Below are 18915 nucleotides of genomic sequence, written 5' to 3'. Positions count from 1 at the left end.
TCTTGATCAACAGTCTCTATGATAACCGGAATATATTGTGAATAGGACTGCAAACTCTACCCACCAATTGGTATATAGATTGATAATTCTCAATGATCATCATTAATTCTCTTTCTCTATGTTTCCCTTATGGCCTATATCTTTTAGTAAGATTACTTGGCAAATACTAAATGGATAATGTAGCTTCTACTCTGGATTTCTATTAGTAAAAACTAAACCCGAACCTGAAACGGGCGTTCATGACTGCTATTCGCCTATATATGACGCAGCCTGATCACTGTTCCCTCTCCTATCTTCCTCTGCTCATCGATGTCGAGGTGGTAGCCCGCCTGTAACCAGACATCTCGCACGTCTTCTTTCCAATAGGGGGCTTTCTCAGCAGGCAGAAACTTCCACGAGCGACACCGGATATCCCGTAAGATCTCTTTATATCCCGGCAAGACTATGTCTTCAATCCCTATATAAATATTGTAGAAGGTAAACACGCTCAGACTTTAAGATGCTATTGTATACTGTCGAGGGTGGACAAACTGGAGCATACGCAGCTCGCCTTATTTAAAGCACTCGATTAATCCCTCAGCTATTTTCCAAGAGTAATAGGAATATTGACCTTCGTCATGAGCAAACTGCAAGTCATCAGGCACTTCTAGGCTGACGTGATCCAGATCAAATTGAGTTCTGAGAAACGATAGTAGAGGTTCTATGTAACCGACATTGTCTGCATCGTCGACGGCCATCAGATCATCGGGGATGTAAATACTATGAATTTTTTAACGCACTTCGCCATGGATTGTCTGAAGATACTCGAGCGCCTCACGGCAAGATAGGTAGTAGCTTAGTTCGGAGTTGCTACATGGTACTAGGGGTCTATTTTTGGCGAAGTCGCCCAGATGTAGCGTAAAACCATCTGGTATCGTATGTGTGGACTCGGATGAAGCATAATCAGGTGAGAATCTTGGACGGACGGCGTCACGTTCGTGAACCGTTTCACACGCAATTCGTTTCTGGCCCTAACTTCCATACTAACTGGAACAGACATTAGCAGTATAACTCTAGCCATTAGGAGTGGCTGGTGGACTAGCGGCAGTTAACTGAGTCTCTGGTGAGGATAAAGGTAACTACGGCAGTTGCCGCCTTGTTAGTAGGTCTGAGGAATCATAATTAACAGGTTCACTCAGCTGTTGGGGTGAGGTTAACTATGGGATTTTCCGTCTTGTAGTCTAGGAATTGGATGGTGGAGAAATTGAATAGTATTTCTGAGGTGGATTCTCGGGGCGCCCATCCTTGGATAGCGTTAGGACGGGGGGAATCTCTGTTGTCTAGCTATCTAGTAGGCTAAGGGATGACTTCCCAACGCGGCTTAAGATATATAGCTCTGGCGGTGCTGATGGCGTGTTATTTGCGGAGCACTCAGATTGTAAATGTTTACTCGCTAAACCAAGGAATTCATGCCACCGTGTAGATGCCCATTTATACGCTCGAAGTAGAGCAGGTTGTAGCTGGTTAGGGAAAGCGCCGTCTAGACCGTAGGTATGATTTCGCTGCACTAGGTGATAACTGCTCTACCACGCAAATACTACATTGAAATCTGCGGCCGTCGTCCGATCGTCATGCCGATTGAATGGTTCAAAGATCTCCCTGACATGCTTTTCCGTGATCCTAATTGCCAATTAGCGATGGTGTTAAGTTGTGACTCGTTGCTTCCAGGCCTGCTCTGTCGCGTTGTTCAGAATTCCTAAAAACTGAGACGACGTCTAGGGTGGACCGTGCCATTTGGGACAGAAGATATAGGACCCCTTATACTCTTCACGAGCTTAGAGTTCTGGCCTAGTCATCTTATCCTTTAACATTTGCACGAAAGGGCGGATGTAAACGAGATATTTATAGAGGAGCCGTCCGCCCCGAGCCGGCAAGAAACGCACCACAAAAAATTCACGATTCGTCGACCGTTTTGCCTTGTGGTGACGGGTCAGGTAGATCATAGAGCCATTCCAGACGTAGAATCCACGTTCAGTAGAAGGTCCATTGACACATTCGAGACTGGAAAGCTCAGGGATCCGAGGAACCTGACCACTAGTAGTATAAAGGACCCCTATCAGCAGTTTCCGAAGTCGCTCATCTCGATTGATATACTTATAGATTGATTGCCGGTTCCATTGACTATTATGGAACAGATGATGTTGTCGATACGTGCATGCCCGGTTAGCTAGCTCTAAATATGCATCGATTAACTGGTTCTTAGGATGTTGTATAAACGAAAACCCGCGGCTAAGATTGGTCAGATTATCTTATACACTGCCTAGGTCGATAGATGGATAGTAATCCAGCAGTAGATCCTGACAGAGGGTTTCCGCCTCGTCCAGAAAGTACCACGCAAGCCGCCGAAATGTCGCCATATATAGCTCGCCACCACCGAATGAGACCGTCTGGCTATCCTCACTCCACCGTAATAAAAAAGAGGGTGGATCAGTCCGGGCGATCGTGCGCCCATAATCTCGCAGGCTCTGGAACTCCGCGAGGGGTGTTAAGGCCCCAGCGATCATATATTGACTGCGAATTGGGTTAAGGCGGTCGAGGTGGTGACGACGGGGTCGACGATTCCACCTGATCGTTAGGTAGTTGCGGTACGGTAGCGCATACTTCAAGAACAACAGCCGTTAGATATAGATAAGTGCGGATAGATGAGGGGTGAAGGACTTTACAGGCTGGAAGGACTAGGCATCGGGTGAGAATCCCAAGATTCCGCTAAAGTACACGAGCAGGCTGGATGACGGCTGCCTATCCGTGAACTTATCTGTAAGAAATATAATGTTCAACTGGAAGAGCTTTTCTAAGCCGGGAGGAGGCAGTAAATCGGTACTTAAGTGGTTGGTCGACTCTGCTGCTCCGGCTCCTTCGTAAGCTTCGTTGTCGAGGTCGTCCGTAGTCACATCTTCACTATCGCTCTCCGTGTCATCCGGCTGGTCCTATTCCTCGTCAAGATTATCTTCACTGGATTCACCGGCTGCATCAGAACCACTCATTGAGTCGATATAGTCATCCCACCGTTGGGATCGACGTGACCTCGGATGTAAGGGTTCGGGTCCAAGTAAGGAGCTAACGCTGCAATCACTGGTGAAGGTCCATATCGAGCGGATAACGTCCCACTGTTTACGCCAAAATTTGATTCGGAGCCGTGTGCGGCAGACCTCCGCACCTAGCCGAAAGCAGCGGAAGAGAAAGACCATGAAGCGTTTCCAGATCTGCCGATACCGCGATGTGCTCGCGGACCGAGCTAGAAAGACAAAAGGCTTAGGATAACAGGGGCTTAGTTGCAAGGTGCGCAGCTAGCACAGAATGGGTCGACCGGTATGCCGCATGGTCTCTTCGCAGTGATCCAATATGGAGTCCACCGCATGCGTAATGCGCCAGATCACCCGCTCATCTGCAGCTGGACTCACAAGATCTGCCTCCCCAGGGGAAGACCACAGCCGATGATCCTGACAGCTATTATATAGAAGAGGCATCTCGGTCAATCGCCGTAGGAGATCGCGATGTAACCCATCGTAGGTTTGCTCCCAGCCAGTACGTTCTATCCAAGGACGCAGGCTCTCGAAGGAGCGTGTGGCTATACCGCTATCTTGTACGGTGGCGGCCTGGATTGCAGCGTGCCGGGTCCGTTCCCGCTCCTGTAAAGCCTATAGATGATCGTAGGTGGAGCGTTCCTGGGCCAACCGCAGCGTACGACCGCCGCGACTGATAATCCAATATGGTTGACGGTTCCACGTCTGCAGGTACACGTCGTCATAAAGTTGATCCACCGCCCGACGCGAGGACCGAGGCCGGTCGGGATGCTGATGTCGAAGATGCTTTAAGAGATTGTCTAGGTTTATAGTGTAGTACGTCTCGCATAGGCGGCAAGCCAGGCCATTGTAGGTCCGCAGTGCCGGGTGTTCTGAGGCCCCTCGTGGTCGGGGAGCGACGCTGGCAGGCTCTTGAAAGTCATGCTGACGCAGGTACTCAGTTAGACCGTGCCGTTGCTCGACAGAAACCTGGTGTTTCTCCCAGAAGTGACTGCTCGCTTGGTTAGGACCTAGGGCAAATCCACAGGACTCGCAAATGAGCAGCCGAAAGTTCCAGTCCCAGTACACGGGAAGATCACGCCATTGAGGCAGTATAGCGGGGGTGGCGGTCATTGAATAATATTCAAGAAGTTGGATGTCTTCATAGATACGTATGATCAAAGAATGATTAAACTGTGTTAAGACATCACGTGACTACTAGTGATTCCGAAGCTAATATAGTTTACCCCTAAGTTAGATAGACTCTAGTTAATAACAAAAAAAGAAGAACGTGGAGAACGCTCCATTAAGAATCATCATCCCCCGAAGGGAAGCGTACAGCTGATATATCTACTACTGCTCACGATCCTTGGCACCCGGCTCTTCACCAAGAGTTCCTTTACATGGTAGCATGTCCAAGGTCTGGGTTTGTCGGATAGCTTAACCGCGTCTATCTTCGAATAGGTCTGGCACCTCAGGGCGAACAATAGAATTAACACCCTATTGTGAGCAAGCAGTTAGTGGAATATTGGTGTGCTGTATCCTCGATTCTCGGGACTTGGACAGCCTGATCAACCTGTTCAGAAACGAGTTTTGGGCTATATAGCTACGTGACCCCGAGGGGACCCTGATTTGAATTGATTCTGATTTCGAATTGACTGATCGATGACACCGAGACGAGACGCACAAGGACGGTTTATTTCATCGGAGAATACCCCAGACGAATCTAGACAAGACACCTCACCGGAGGGCCAGTTGCAGAGCGAGCTTGCCAATATGTCGGGAGATAGGGCTAGTGGTCAAGAGGACCAGCAACAGGATGCGATTCCTGATTACCCTGGACCGGAAAACGTTCGGATAACGACCTTTGAGATAGAGAAGGCGGGCCGGTCGAACATAAAGAATTGGAAGCTGCGGATGCAAATATTCTTAGAAACACAAGATTGCTGGGATGTGGTTGAATTGACGGAGAAATACCAGAAGGACCCTGAGAAGGTTCAGGCCTTGTTTGCGAAGAAAGGGTGGAAATCAGCCAATGGGAGAGCGAAGCTGTATATTCTAGGGAATATTAAGCAGGACGATATCTCGACCGTTAGGGATTGCAAGCTAAGTGGTGAGATGTGGGCTTATATTCGGAAGAAGTACGAGCGGAAGACTCACGTTGATATTATGATGGCGATTCAAAGGATAGTGGATTGGAAGAAGTCTGCGGAGGCAAGTATAGAAGATTCGCTACAGCAATTGGAACAGCTGGAGGCTGAATTGCGAGATGTAAGCGATGGTCAGATCAAGCTAGGAGAGCTGATGATTCTGAATTTCTTCTTAAGAGGACTCCCGAAGGACTATGAAACAATCACTTACGCCATTATGGGAAGTGAAACAATAACTCGAGAGAATGTACTGTCGCGACTACAGGTGCAGGAAGGCATTCTTGGTCAGAAAGAGAAAGTTATTGAATCTGCCAATCGAATCAGAGGATTGAAATGCTGGAATTGTGGGAAGGAAGGGCATAGAATGAGTGAATGCCCAGAACCACGAAGCAAGTCTGATTCGGATGAGACTGGGAAGCAGTCTATAAGGAAGAAATCGGACCACCGAGGCAGGAAAAACCATAGACGTGGACGTGGAGCTAGGGAAGGCTCAGGCAAAGACAAAACGCAGGTTAAAGGCAAGAAGAAGCCTTACCGCGGATCGGCTAGGAAAGCTGATTATGACTCTGATTCCGATGCTGGATCAACGACTGAGGATAGCGATGGTGAACGGGCTGCCAGGGTTGAGATGGTCTCCCCGGATGAGCAGGCCCTAGTCGCAAGAAGCAATGGTAAACGGGATGTTAGGATTGAGGAATCCTTGGAGCATGCCCTAGTTGCGAAGCAGGTCCTAGTCGAGAAGAGCGATGGTCAACAGGCTGTTAGGATTAGGCAGGAATCCTTAGAACAGGCCTTAGTCGCAAGAAGCAATGGTAAACGGGATGTTAGGATTGAGGAATCCTTAGAGCATGCCCTAGTTGCGAAGCAGGTCCTAGTCGAGAAGAGCGATGGTCAACAGGCTGTTAGGATTAGGCAAGAATCCTTGGAACAGGCCTTAGTCGCAAGAAGCAATGGTAAACGGGATGTTAGGATTGAGGAATCCTTGGAGCATGCCCTAGTTGCAAAGATCAGTGAAGAGCATGCGGAACTGATTGATGAGTCAGTTAAGCGAGTGAGGGATACTCGTTGGGTAATTGATGGTGGTGCAACATGTCATTGCACTGGAGATATCAAATGTTTTGAGAGTTTGGATCGCAGGTATAAAGGCCGATTGGGAACAGTGAGCAAAAGTACCAAAATTGATGGAAAAGGGTTGGCTGTTATACCATTAGAGAATGGTCACTGTGCAAGAATTCGCGATGTTATGTATGTCCCTGGGATGAAAGGGAATCTATTATCAACCCAAATGTTGCATGTTGATGGAATATACAATTCTCATGAGGAGAATGGGTATCGATTCTACCGGGAGGACCGGAAGACATTGGCAACGGGTTATAATATTGGACGGACAAGCTATCTAGGTACAGTAAGGTATCAAGATGCTTTGTTAACAAAATCGCAAGGCCAAAATAGGGAATTTATGGCATTCTTGGCACAAGAGAAGCAACCAGACTGGGAATTACTACATCGGCGCTCTGGTCATGCTGGAGAACGCAGGATGCGTAGACTAGCAAAGCGATTAGGGATAACATTTAAAGACTCAAAGGATTGTGAAGTGTGTATCCAAGCAAAGAGTGTTAAACAACAGAATAGGAATGCAGTTCCTAAGACAAAGAAACCGTTGGAAAGAGTCTCAGTGGATTTCTGGGGACCATACAGGAAAGGCGAAGGTAAAGAGGCTTACTACCTGTCAATTACGGATGATGCTACTCGATTCTCGTGGATTCACATTACTGATAATCGACGGTTGGAGACCGTCCAGAGAATATTGTCTCGATGGATGAGGAGACAAGAAAGGGAGCTAGGGGTGTTCCTAGTTAACATTCGACTCGACAATGCTAAGGAATTCGTTGCATTGAAACCTTGGGCAGAAGATCTGGGGATAGATCTTGAATTTACAGAGTTTTATACACCAGCGCAGAATGGTGTTGCAGAGCGGTTGAACCGCTTATTACTAGAAATTGCGAGATCCCTGATGATAGGGATGAATATTCCAAAGGTGTATTGGCCATATGCACTTGAAATGGCTAACTTTATTAGGAACAGGACTGTATTCCTGAAGGGGAGTAAGAAATCACCTTACGAGGCTTTATTTGGTGAAGAATGGAAGCTTTCAAAGTTCCGAGTCCCCTTTTGCAAGGTTTGGTTTCATATTAAAACAGACGATAAGCTCGAACCTAGAGCAAAGGAAGGGACATTAGTGGGCTTTACAAAGAGCTCAAGTCAATATGTCATTCTCGATCGCCAAGACAGGGAGCATAAGGTGACCAATCCCATCTTTATGGAAGACGAATATGGGTTCTTGAGTAAGGAATCTGGGGAACGTGGTGAAATTGAGACGTCACAACAGAAACCTTTTACGATTGGACAATCTATTGGACCTATGATCGAATTCCAATCCAACAAGGGCGCTGAGATTCCAACACAAGTTGATATTGAGAATGAGATATCTCATGATTTAATTCCGGAAGTCCGCACAACTGATAAGTTGATTCCAGAAACCCCTACAAATCATACATCAATTCCGGAATCATCTACGAATCCGGAACGTATATCAATTGAATCAGAATCTACACTCGCGCCAACCACTACTCTCCGTCGAACTGACCGAGTTCGAAAACCCACGCAGGCTGTTCTTGAATCTGCAGCAACTGAGGCAATATATAGACGAAAAAGCCGGCAAGGAAGACGTCAAGAAGCACGGGAGGCGAGTAAGGATACTACTTCTCGCACATCTCTTGCACGGGAGGCTCGTCTTCAGGAAGTTGCAAATCTAGCAGTTGCAATTGAGCTGCTATTAGGAGACGATGATGAATTTGCTTATAATGCTGTTAAAACTGAAGGGGAGATCCCTATACCACAAACATATGAAGAGGCAGTGAATGACCCAAAATTTGGCTCTCAGTGGCGAAAGGCGGTTGAACTTGAAATCCGGAATCTAATTCGATTTGGAACATGGCGTTTTGTCAAGAGACCAGATCACAAAGCTGTGATATCCTGCAAATGGGTATTCGATATCAAATATCAAGCAGATGGGCGTATCGAACGATTTAAAGCACGTCTAGTTGCCAGGGGATTCTCACAACAGGAAGGACTTGATTTCGAAGACACCTTTGCCCCGGTTATACGCTTGGAGAGCTTACGAGTACTATTTGCTATTGCAGCAATGTATGGACTTACGGCACACTTGTTAGATGCAACAAATGCTTTTGTGGGCTCAAAGCTAGACAAGCAAATCTATATGGAAGTTCCAAAGGGCTTACCGAAGAGCCTACAGCCAAGAAAGGATGAAGTATGCGAATTACTTCAATCTCTATATGGGCTTCGACAATCTGCAAACCTTTGGTGTCATAAAGTCAAGAAATTTGTCACTTCTATTGGATTCAAGCCATCAACCGCGGATCCTGGTACCTTCATCAATGAACGAGGGACGATTATTGCTTTATATGTGGACGATATCCTGGTTTTCAGCAAGAATGAGAAAGCAATCGAATTGACCAAGGAAAAGCTCAAAGAATTCCATCCAATGAAGGATTCCGGACGAGTCAACAAGATCATAGGAATCCGAATTACATGGTTAGACGGATCTATTCGTCTAGATCAGGAATTCTATACTATACGAATCCTGGAGGAATTTGACATGTTGGAATCAAAGCCACAGATGCTACCATTGAGTCCTAATCTCAATCTAGATGAGGATTCACCTAAGCTATCTCATGAGGCTCATTCTCAATTCCGACATGCTATTGGTCGACTAACCTATCTCGCTGGAGGAACTCGACCAGACATTCAAAGGACAGTTAATCGATTGAGTCAACATCTAGTTGAACCAAAGGAGATCCATTTCAAGGCAATAAAACATCTTCTTCGCTACCTTCGAGGCACAACTAATTACGCAATTTCTTATTTGAAGGGGAGCAAGGATAAGAAGCTGGTTGGTTATACTGATGCCGCATATGGCAATGCATCAAACCTACGTTCAACAACGGGTTATATCTTTATGCTAGCTGGAGGTCCTATATGTTGGTCAAGTCGCAAGCAGCCAATTACTGCGACATCTTCATCCGAGGCTGAATATATTGCTGCGGCTGATTCAGCAAAGCAAGCAATATGGCTACGTCATTTTCTATATTCAATTCGGAAACCGGAAACTTATAAAAATGGGCCAATACCTCTTTATATTGACAACACCTCGGCGTTAAAGCTAGCTGGGAACCCTGTGATGCACAGCCGGAGCAAGCATATCATGATACGATATCATGTCATCAGAGATTTCATTGAACGTGATGAAATCAAGCCTATCCATATTCCTGGAGATCAAATGCTTGCGGATAGCCTCACTAAGGCAGTCAATCCGAAGATATTGAAGTGGTTTGTACAAGAGCTACGGCTACGAGATTAGGAGAATTGAATCTTTGAACCATAACGTTCAAGATCATCAGATTGTCAGAACGAGCGTTCAACACCCTCGAATTTTGATTTATTGTTATTTTCATTCATAATTTTCATTCTTTGGATATTGAACGAAGGGGAGTGTTAAGACATCACGTGACTACTAGTGATTCCGAAGCTAATATAGTTTACCCCTAAGTTAGATAGACTCTAGTTAATAACAAAAAAAGAAGAACGTGGAGAACGCTCCATTAAGAATCATCATCCCCCGAAGGGAAGCGTACAGCTGATATATCTACTACTGCTCACGATCCTTGGCACCCGGCTCTTCACCAAGAGTTCCTTTACAAACTGGTTATGGTTTTCAGTGAAGCTGAGATCGATTAATCCAGGAATCAATAGATCAATATGCGATCTACACGCGGGCACGGACTTGATTCAGGGATTTGGAGGGACGCGGTTTCTGTTGGAATCCACGTATATGCTAGTACCGTCCTTCACCGCCTGATGACTAGACCCACCTGATGACTGATTTTTGTAGAAATCGCGAAAAATCGCGAATAATTCAAAGCGCGATATATCAACCAATATGGCTTCATATGATCTCGCACTTGAAGCGTTACGCTCCTTGAAGCCGGACGAAAAGCCTAATATCAGTTTAGTTGCAAGAACATACGGTGTCAACCAATCAAATCTTTCAAAGCGTTTCCGCGGTGTTACAGGCTCAAAAGAAGCACAATATAATAATCAACGATTACTGAGCAAGGAGCAATCGAGAACGCTTATAAAATGGATCAATCAACTCACTGAGCGCGGCCTGCCACCTACGAATTCCATGTTGGAGAACTTTGCAAGGGAGATATCTGGTAAAGAGCCTGGCAAAAACTGGGCCTCACGCTGGCTCAAGGCTCATTCGGATAAGGTCATTTCTCGCTATTCCAAAGGCCTCGATTCGGATAGAAAGAAGGCAGATTCAGCATACAAATACACATTATATTTTGAGCTTATTGGCCGGAAAATCGAGCAATATAACCTCACGCCAGACCAAATTTATAATATGGATGAGAAGGGCTTTATGCTTGGTGTAAGCACAAAAGAGCGAAGAATCTTTACCCGGCGCAAATATGAGCAAGGAGGATATAAGCAACACCTACAGGATGGAAACCGGGAATGGATAACTACAATTGGCTGTATTTGTGCCAATGGAACCGCTATATCGCCTGCTCTTATCTATATGGCCAAATCAGGTAATTTGCAGGATTCATGGCTTCAAGATTTTGATGCTGAGCAACACCGCTGTTTCTTTGCAACCTCAGAGTCAGGATGGACCAATAATGAGGTCGGATTCGCCTGGTTGGTCAATGTTTTTGATAAAGAGACCAAATCTCAAGCAAGCCGGGGATGGCGCTTGCTTATCCTAGATGGCCATGGCTCCCACGTCACAATGCGCTTTATTGAATATTGTGATAAAAATAGAATCTTATTAGCAATTTTCCCAGCTCATTCAACACATACTTTGCAGCCTCTTGATGTCGCTATTTTCTCACCTCTTTCTACGGCTTATACGGAGCAACTGAGGCGCTTTATAAACGATTGCCAGGGCTTCACCCGGCTTACAAAACGGGACTTTTTTAGGCTTTTTTGGGCGAGTTGGGAGGCTACTTTTACAAGCGAGAATATACTCTCAGCGTTCAAGCATACCGGTTTATGTCCCTTCAATCCGGACCTCGTTATACAGAAATTTACTAAGAAAATCGAGAGCCGGCCCTCATCTAGCGATTCTGGAGCTTCAATTATTCCCGCTGAGGATTGGAGACGGCTTCGGAAGCTTGTACAAGGCGTTTTTGAGGATTTATATGATCAAAAAGCGATTCAACTCAAGGATACGGTGCTCCACCTTTCTACAGAGAATATTCTACTCAAAAATGAGATTGCAGGTCTACAAAGAGCCCTCATTCATTCGAAAAAGCGCTCAACCAAGGGGAGGGCTTTATTATTCGATATTCCTACAGAAAATGAAGGTGGAGCACTTTTTATGAGCCCGTCAAAGGTGCAGCAAGCGCGGGATAATATACTCAAAAAGGATGAGCAAGCCGCGCAGGAGCAGGCTCGTAAAGATGATAAAAAGCTTCAACAAGAGCTTACAAAGCAAGCCAAAGAGCAAGAAAAGGCTGAAAGAGCTCAAATCCGGCAAGAAAAGCAAGAACAGCGCCTGCAAGAGGCTACGGAAAAACAACGCCTTAAGGACGAGCAAGAACTCGCTAAGTTAGCTCATTTACAGCTTCAAAATGATGTTCTAGCAACTCCAAGTGCTCCAAAAAGAGCAAAAAAGCAAGTTTCCAAGCAAGTAAAGGTAAAAGCGCAGCCTGAGGCTCATACAGAGGATAATGGGGTGGTTGTTACTACAAATCGTAGGGGCCGCGCGATCCGGCCCCCTGCGCGTTTTCGGGACTAATTTTTATGCTTGTTCGATTCCTTATATCTTATTTAGTGCTACACCAGAAATTTATTATAATTTATTCTTATATGGTGTTGTAAAGCTTCAAAATATTTTATATAGTAACCCGTCAAAATCAGTCATCAGGTGGTTCTAGTCATCAGGCGGTGAAGGACGGTAAACGGGTAACATAGGTTACCATACAAAATTGATATGTGAGTCGATGTGTCCTTGTTGTTGACTATGTTGGGCCCCCACGTCGCCCTTTTTTTTACTACGAGTACTCGTTCTTTCCCCTTTATCGTGGGTATTTGCCAAGATGCTAATATACATTTTACAGCCTCTTATTGGCTGAAAGTCCTGACCGTTTTGAGATTAGCCTCGGTCATATTAGCAGGCTTCTGTCGGATTGGCGGGTTTACTCCCGGCTAACCCTGAATGTATTTTACAAGTATATGAAAGGAAGAAGTGACTAGCAAGATTGTATCTGTCTTTTTTGTTGTTCTCGCTCTCTGAGTATATCAGGTCCCATATCGGGCTTTTATATAGACATATTGGTGGGGTCATTTATGAGCTATCAAGAGGGGTAAATATTTGGGCTGAAACCTAGGTGCCCAAATATCCTAAGGTGGCTAGCTGGCCTTCAAGATGAAGAGGCCGATCTTTCTTGTTGGATATCCGGATTATCTGACACACCCCCTCAGCTGCAGAAAGCTCTGCTTGCAAAGCTGGGAATGGCTTCATATATTATCGGGCATGTCGTTGAGAGAAAGCAGTTCCTCGATATCCGGGTTCTCCATATCCTTCTGCTGGGGAGCGAGACGTTCACCAATGTCATCAACTCTTATTTGCTTAAGAAAGATATGGTGCTCTTGTCGGTTGAGAGCCTTGGTAAGACCATTGGCAATCATGTCTTTGGTAGGCATGTAGTGCACTTGGACATCTCCGTTCTGCACCTCTTGTCGTACCCAGTGATTGTGAATATCAACGTGTCGAAGCTTTGTACGCAGTCGTGGAGCGTCTTTCTCTAACAGTCCTAACGTTTGTTGATTATCGCAGTAAACGTGAAGGGTAGGTGTTTGAAATCGAATATCTAACTCTAAGAGGAGTCGAAGAACGTACTTGCCCTCCTTCACCCCCTGAGCTAGAGCTAACAATTCGGCTTCAGTAGTTGACGTTGTTACCGTATCCTGTTTATTGGCTTGCCATCCTATCGTTCCTCCAAAAAGTGTCATGACATATGCCTGTGAGCTCTTACGGTCAAGTGTATTATCTGCAAATGAGGCATCTGTTGATACTGAGAAATCATCACCTCCTCCAAGCCTTAAAGCGTACGCATGATGGCGTTTAAGATAACATAAAACCTTGTCGGCAGCTTTATGGTGCTCGGGTCCTGGATTTGACAAGAACCGGGCCAGCCGTGAGACGGCAAAAGCCACGTCAGGTCGAGTGCTTACTGCCGCGTACATGATTGAGCCAACTTTGCGTTGATATTGATGTTGCTTCTTATAAGTGGCCGTTCCTTCGTATGGAAGCAATTCTTCTCGGGACATTGGTGTATCATCAGCTTGTTGAGTGTCAGCTAACTTAGCGATTTTGTCGATATAGGTGGCTTGACTGAGCCAGATCATCTTATTGCTTCGGTCTCGTATGATCCTCATGCCTAGGAACCACTCTAGGTCCTCTCCTCCAGATATATTGTATTTGGCGCGAAGTTGATTCAGAATCAAGTTAGCTTCCAGTTGGCGGCTCTTCTTGTACGCGACAACAATATCATCCACATAAAAGAACAGCATGACGCCAGACTTTAACATGCAACACGGTTCATGAGGCACGGCCTTGAAACCCAATTTTATGAGGGTGCTGGTGAGTTCCTTTTGCCATAAAAGTGGTGATCTACGCAGTCCGTAGAGGGCTTTGTTCAGTTGATAAATCTTTCCAGATTCACGATATCCAGGAGCCATTCTCATAAAAATTTCTTCGTCCAATTTGGCGTTCACGAAGGCATTAACAGCATCATATTGCTTAAGTTCTAGGTCGAAGCGCGCAGCTATTGCCATAAACGTCCTAAAGGATCTCGCAGCAAGAGTAGCAGCATAGGTATCTCTCATATCATCTCTTTTCTCTTGATCACCTCTTACCACAAGTCGTGCCTTGCACTTGACTAGACGACCTTTCTTGTCTTGCTTATAAACATATATCTACATACAATCGAGAATCTGCTTTCCTTTTGCCTTTCCGATAGGCACTGTTGTCCAAGATCTATATAGATCATGACTTTTGAGGTGAGCTTTCTCGGCCTCTTCAAATAACCATCCTAGAGGGTGAGTTTCCACTTCACGATGACTCTTGGGAGCAGGCGGCAGGTCGCGGACTAGAAGTGACTGAAGTCGACGTCCTGACCTTAAACGTTGTTGGAGACTTGCATGGTCAAATTTAATTGTATTCACCTTATACTGACGATGTCGTGTGCCTGCTAGGAAAGCAAACCTCCAAGGATTGAGCTCTCCTTGTTGCGTAGTCAAGGAAGCGGCGTTGGTTCTAATAGGAGTCTCACCGAGACATTCCCTATTCTTCCTGAGTGATTCACCGAACCCATCCCCAGGGAATTGCTTGCCATGGATCGTCTCATCTAATGAAGCGATCAAATGAGGCGATCCGATGGAGTCACGCAGATCGAGAGCACCACCGGTGCGTTCCTCAAAATCAGCACGCGAACCACCGGTTCTGTCCGTGCCTACACCACTAGGAGCACCACCGATGCGTTCCCTAGCAGTTGCTTCCTGAACGAGAGTACCACCGGTACATTCCCCGTCAGTTGACATTCCAGCTGCGAGTGCAGAGCTCTGGTGAAGGTCAAAATCATTATTTGAGACGATAGTTATACTAGCCGCCAACAGAGCGCTCGGAGGCGTCTCCGGAGGTGTAGGATAAGTATATTTATCTATCCCATCTAATAATCCTTCTCCTGTCGTCAAAGTTGGGCCGCTCAGATCACGAGAATCAAGCTGACTTGATTCCTGAGATCCTGAACCAGTTGCCGACCTTGTTAACCTGTCGGGCTCAATATTCACCGTGTCTCCATCAAATACCACATCCATCATGTGGTCTATTAAGTCAGCATATTCATCATCAAAGTCTGCATCTGTTCCGAGGTCTAGTTTGGTTAGTAATCGTGTTATTTCCTGGGTTGACACATGAAGGAGGTCATCTTTGAGATGTTCAATGTTTCCGCTAAAGACCTCATCCTCATTGAAAATCACGTCCCGTGTTCTTATAATCCTTCCGGTTGTCGGGTTCCAAATCCTATACACGTTTGTTGAGTCGTATCCGACAAGATATCCTATCCAGGCTCTTGGGTTGAAACGTTGGAGACGATTCTCCTTTTTCATATATTCTGTTGTGAGTGCGTATGCCTTGCAACCATATACCTTAAGGTGAGCAAGTTGAGGCTTCTGGTTTTCAATGACAATTCTATTTTTCCAGGCAGCGTGAGTGGTGAATCGATCGTATGGCGTCTTCCAGTTTGAAGCATAGCGAGGAGTCTGATTATAAAGATAGACTGCAGCTCGTACAATTTCTGGCCACAGATCAAAGGGTAACCTTGCACCTTTTCTCATACTTCTTCCTTTTGTCTTGATAATAGCTCCAGAGCGCTCAGCACCTCTATTCAATGCTTGGGTATGAGCAGGTGAAGGTTGGAGGATAATGCGCTTCTTATGTTCTAGATAATGCTTCACCTCCGGTCGTTTTGCAATCTCGTTATCCATTTCAATCTTAACCGGGCTAATCATATAGGCCTTCTCTAGGTAATCAAGAAACCATTTTAGAGTTTCTAAAATCTCATCTCCTCGGTGCGACGTCATATAATAGTCCCACATAAAACCACTGAATCGATCAGTTATTAGCATTAGTGTTTTCTCTCTATGTATTGTGCTTTCTGCAAAGTCATGAAAGTCAATAGCAAGGTGTTCACCAGGAGCATATGGAGGAGTTCGTTCTTCTCGTCTAATTATTCTCTGTGCCTTTGATGTTCCACACAATTCATATTCAACAGTAGTTGGTCCCTTAGATATTCTGGTCAGTCTGACACCCTTAGCAGCTCCGGCGAGATGCTTCAAGACTTCTGGTCCCGGATGGCCAAGACGAGCATGCCAGCGATTAGCATCAGCTTTCCTTTCCTTTCTGGATGTCCAGGAATTAAATCTGTGGCGTCGTATTACAAAGCCGGTTTTTACAAGAGGGTGGTCATGTTCGATATATTCAAGTACGAACTGACCTTCCTTCTCTTTTAGATAAGCAAGAACTTGATCAGTTTTTCCACGGAGACAGTTATATCCTCTTCGAGTATCCCACCAGATTCCTTGTTTTCTGAGTTGATAGAAGGAGACTAGATTTGCCACGAAGTCCTTACAATATGCAACATTGTAAAGTCTCAAAATTCGAAGCATTCCGCCTAAGCCGTGGACTTGGATATCAACTTCTCCATATCCAAGAATAGGCACTTGGTTACTTCCTGCCCACAGGAAATCTCCAACCTGTGCCTTTCTAAAGTTGATGAATCTTTCAAATTCATTGAAAACGTGAATTGAGGATCCTGAATCCAGCAAAGCTGAGTGCTTTAGTGGATACTCATTAATTGATAGTGCAGCAAGGTCCTTTTCTATGCGAACAAAGTATGCTGCTTTACACCTGCCAACTACCAATCTAGAGAGTCATTCTCGACTCCCTTCAATGGTCTTGTCATCTTGAGTCTTTTGTGAGGCTGACTCTTGTCGTTCCCGAGACTTGCTTCGAGAGCGAGATCGTACTTGTGCGTTTGAAGCACCTTCTTCAAGGTGCATCTTCTTTATCTTTTTAACCAGGTCAGGGTGATCTTCTGCGAATTTCTTTGCTCTCATCCGAGGGCCCCATCTTGGGATAAACTCTTCCGGAGCAAGATTTTCAAAATAGATAATAACAGAATCGAAGAAGATGCCACCCTTCGCATGCTTCATATACTAGTCTGGTTGTCTGATACTGCTCCGGACCTTGGTTCTTCTTCTTGCGAGGAGGTCCAATGGAGCGAGATCGTGAGCGAGTGCGTCCTCGCTTACGTTCCAGTGAACGGCTTGGTTGTCGACCATAATGGTAGCTCTCCTCATCGGAGTCATCATCCATCCTTTCTTCCTGAACCGCAAACGATCCTCTATATACACGAGACGGTCGTCGATTCCGGATTTTACGAAGATTGCGTCGGAAGGCATTCGCTAGTTCTCTTCTAGTAAGAGTGCCGTCCTCGATCTTCTCTTCAATAGTGATCTCATATGCTGTAGTCCATGCGTCATCTAGTGGGCGAATAGCATCAAGGAATCGCGTTGACCAGTCTAGGACATCATCTGCAATCACCATAGACTTTCCTTCAGCTTCAAGGAGTAATTCCTCCCATTTGATGATCCACGCTTCAAGATCTCTAGTGGAGGGTTTCAGAGATCTTAAGTGTTGATCATATTCGTCCTTGATACGCCTCTGAGAGATATATCTTCCTTGATTGACTTGTTCCTTAAGATTGATATAAGCTTCCTTCTAGTTGGCAGTGACCGCTATACAAGTTTTATGATAACTTGGGCTCACGGTCTGCTTCATCCAGATGAAGATTTGTTCGATTGCCTTCTTCTGTTCGCTCCATTCAAAGTAACGTTGCTTGTATAGATTGAGGCGAACATTGAACATTTTTATAGCTCTGTCCAACTCTCCGTCAGCATGAGTACTCCTGTTCATGGTTTCTACTTGGACGGTCTCCTGCGAATCTGGAGTTGGAGTAGGCTGAGTATCCTCGCCTTGGATTGCCGTATTGTTACGGTGCCGTCTTCCAGCTGAGGCTGCAGCACCAATACGATTCACACCGGTTAGGTTTGTTGGGGCTACCGGAGCCGTCAAGAAGTCATCATTTAGAAGATTTGTAGGCTTCTTGAGGGGTTCCTCAGTTCCTTGCAAGATTCTGATAACATCCTTGGCTCTTGCCTGATTGAGAAGCTCGTTCTCCCAATGGTCCCAGTCATCAGGGGAATGAAGCTTCACGTTCAAGGCAACGTTGGATGACATATTCGAATGCGTTGATCTCGTATAGGAAGAGGCACTCAGACTCTTAATTGTCGGATTGGCGGGTTTACTCCCGGCTAACCCTGAATGTATTTTACAAGTATATGAAAGGAAGAAGTGACTAGCAAGATTGTATCTGTCTTTTTTGTTGTTCTCGCTCTCTGAGTATATCAGGTCCCATATCGGGCTTTTATATAGACATATTGGCGGGGTCATTTATGAGCTATCAAGAGGGGTAAATATTTGGGCTGAAACCTAGGTGCCCAAATATCCTAAGGTGGCTAGCTGGCCTTCAAGATGAAGAGGCCGATCTTTCTTGTTAGATATCCGGATTATCTGACAGGATCCTCAATTTGTGTCAGATAATCCGGATATCCAACAAGAAAGATCGGCCTCTTCATCTTGAAGGCCAGCTAGCCTTAGGATATTTGGGCACCTAGGTTTCAGCCCAAATATTTACCCTCTTGATAGCTCATAAATGACCCCACCAATACACTTCTTCCTTTCATATACTTGTGACGGGATCCGTTCGACAATTAACCCAGTAGAGATGATGCTGTTTGGGAACCCATGGCGCGATATGAAGTACTTGATGAATTTCCGGGCTACCGTTTCAGCGGAGAGGTTTTTTAAGGGGATTAAGATAACACCTTTACAGAGCCGATCCACGATAACCATAAGGTTCGTATATCCACCACATTCAGGGAGCTTGTCGATAAAGTCAGTGCTTATTTGACGCCATTTCCTTTCAGGGATTGGTAGTGGCTTTAATAAT

General features: G+C 45.5%; 2 protein-coding genes across 2 annotated transcripts; both read right to left on the bottom strand.

Moving 5' to 3' along the window:
• Positions 1–3677: 3677 nt before the first annotated feature.
• EYB26_003760 (uncharacterized protein) lies at positions 3678–4175 on the bottom strand (the record flags this gene model as incomplete). The annotated part of the gene is made up of 1 exon (XM_054263054.1): positions 3678–4175. One exon carries the CDS (start codon positions 4173–4175, stop codon positions 3678–3680), a length of 498 nt encoding a protein of 165 aa, XP_054119029.1.
• Positions 4176–12799: 8624 nt separating this feature from the next.
• EYB26_003759 (uncharacterized protein) lies at positions 12800–18143 on the bottom strand (the record flags this gene model as incomplete). Its single annotated transcript, XM_054263053.1, has 4 exons — positions 12800–14223; positions 14269–16722; positions 17090–17624; positions 17673–18143. The coding sequence occupies 4 exons, from the start codon at positions 18141–18143 to the stop codon at positions 12800–12802; spliced, it is 4884 nt and encodes a 1627-aa protein (XP_054119028.1).
• Between the last annotated feature and the right edge of the window lie 772 nt (positions 18144–18915).

The sequence above is a fragment of the Talaromyces marneffei genome, chromosome 2, assembly GCF_009556855.1.
Source record: "Talaromyces marneffei chromosome 2, complete sequence".
Classification (NCBI taxonomy): Eukaryota; Fungi; Ascomycota; class Eurotiomycetes; order Eurotiales; family Trichocomaceae; genus Talaromyces; species Talaromyces marneffei.
The sequence above is the reverse complement of the archived record's forward strand: the minus strand, read 5'-3'. Positions and strand labels throughout refer to the sequence as shown.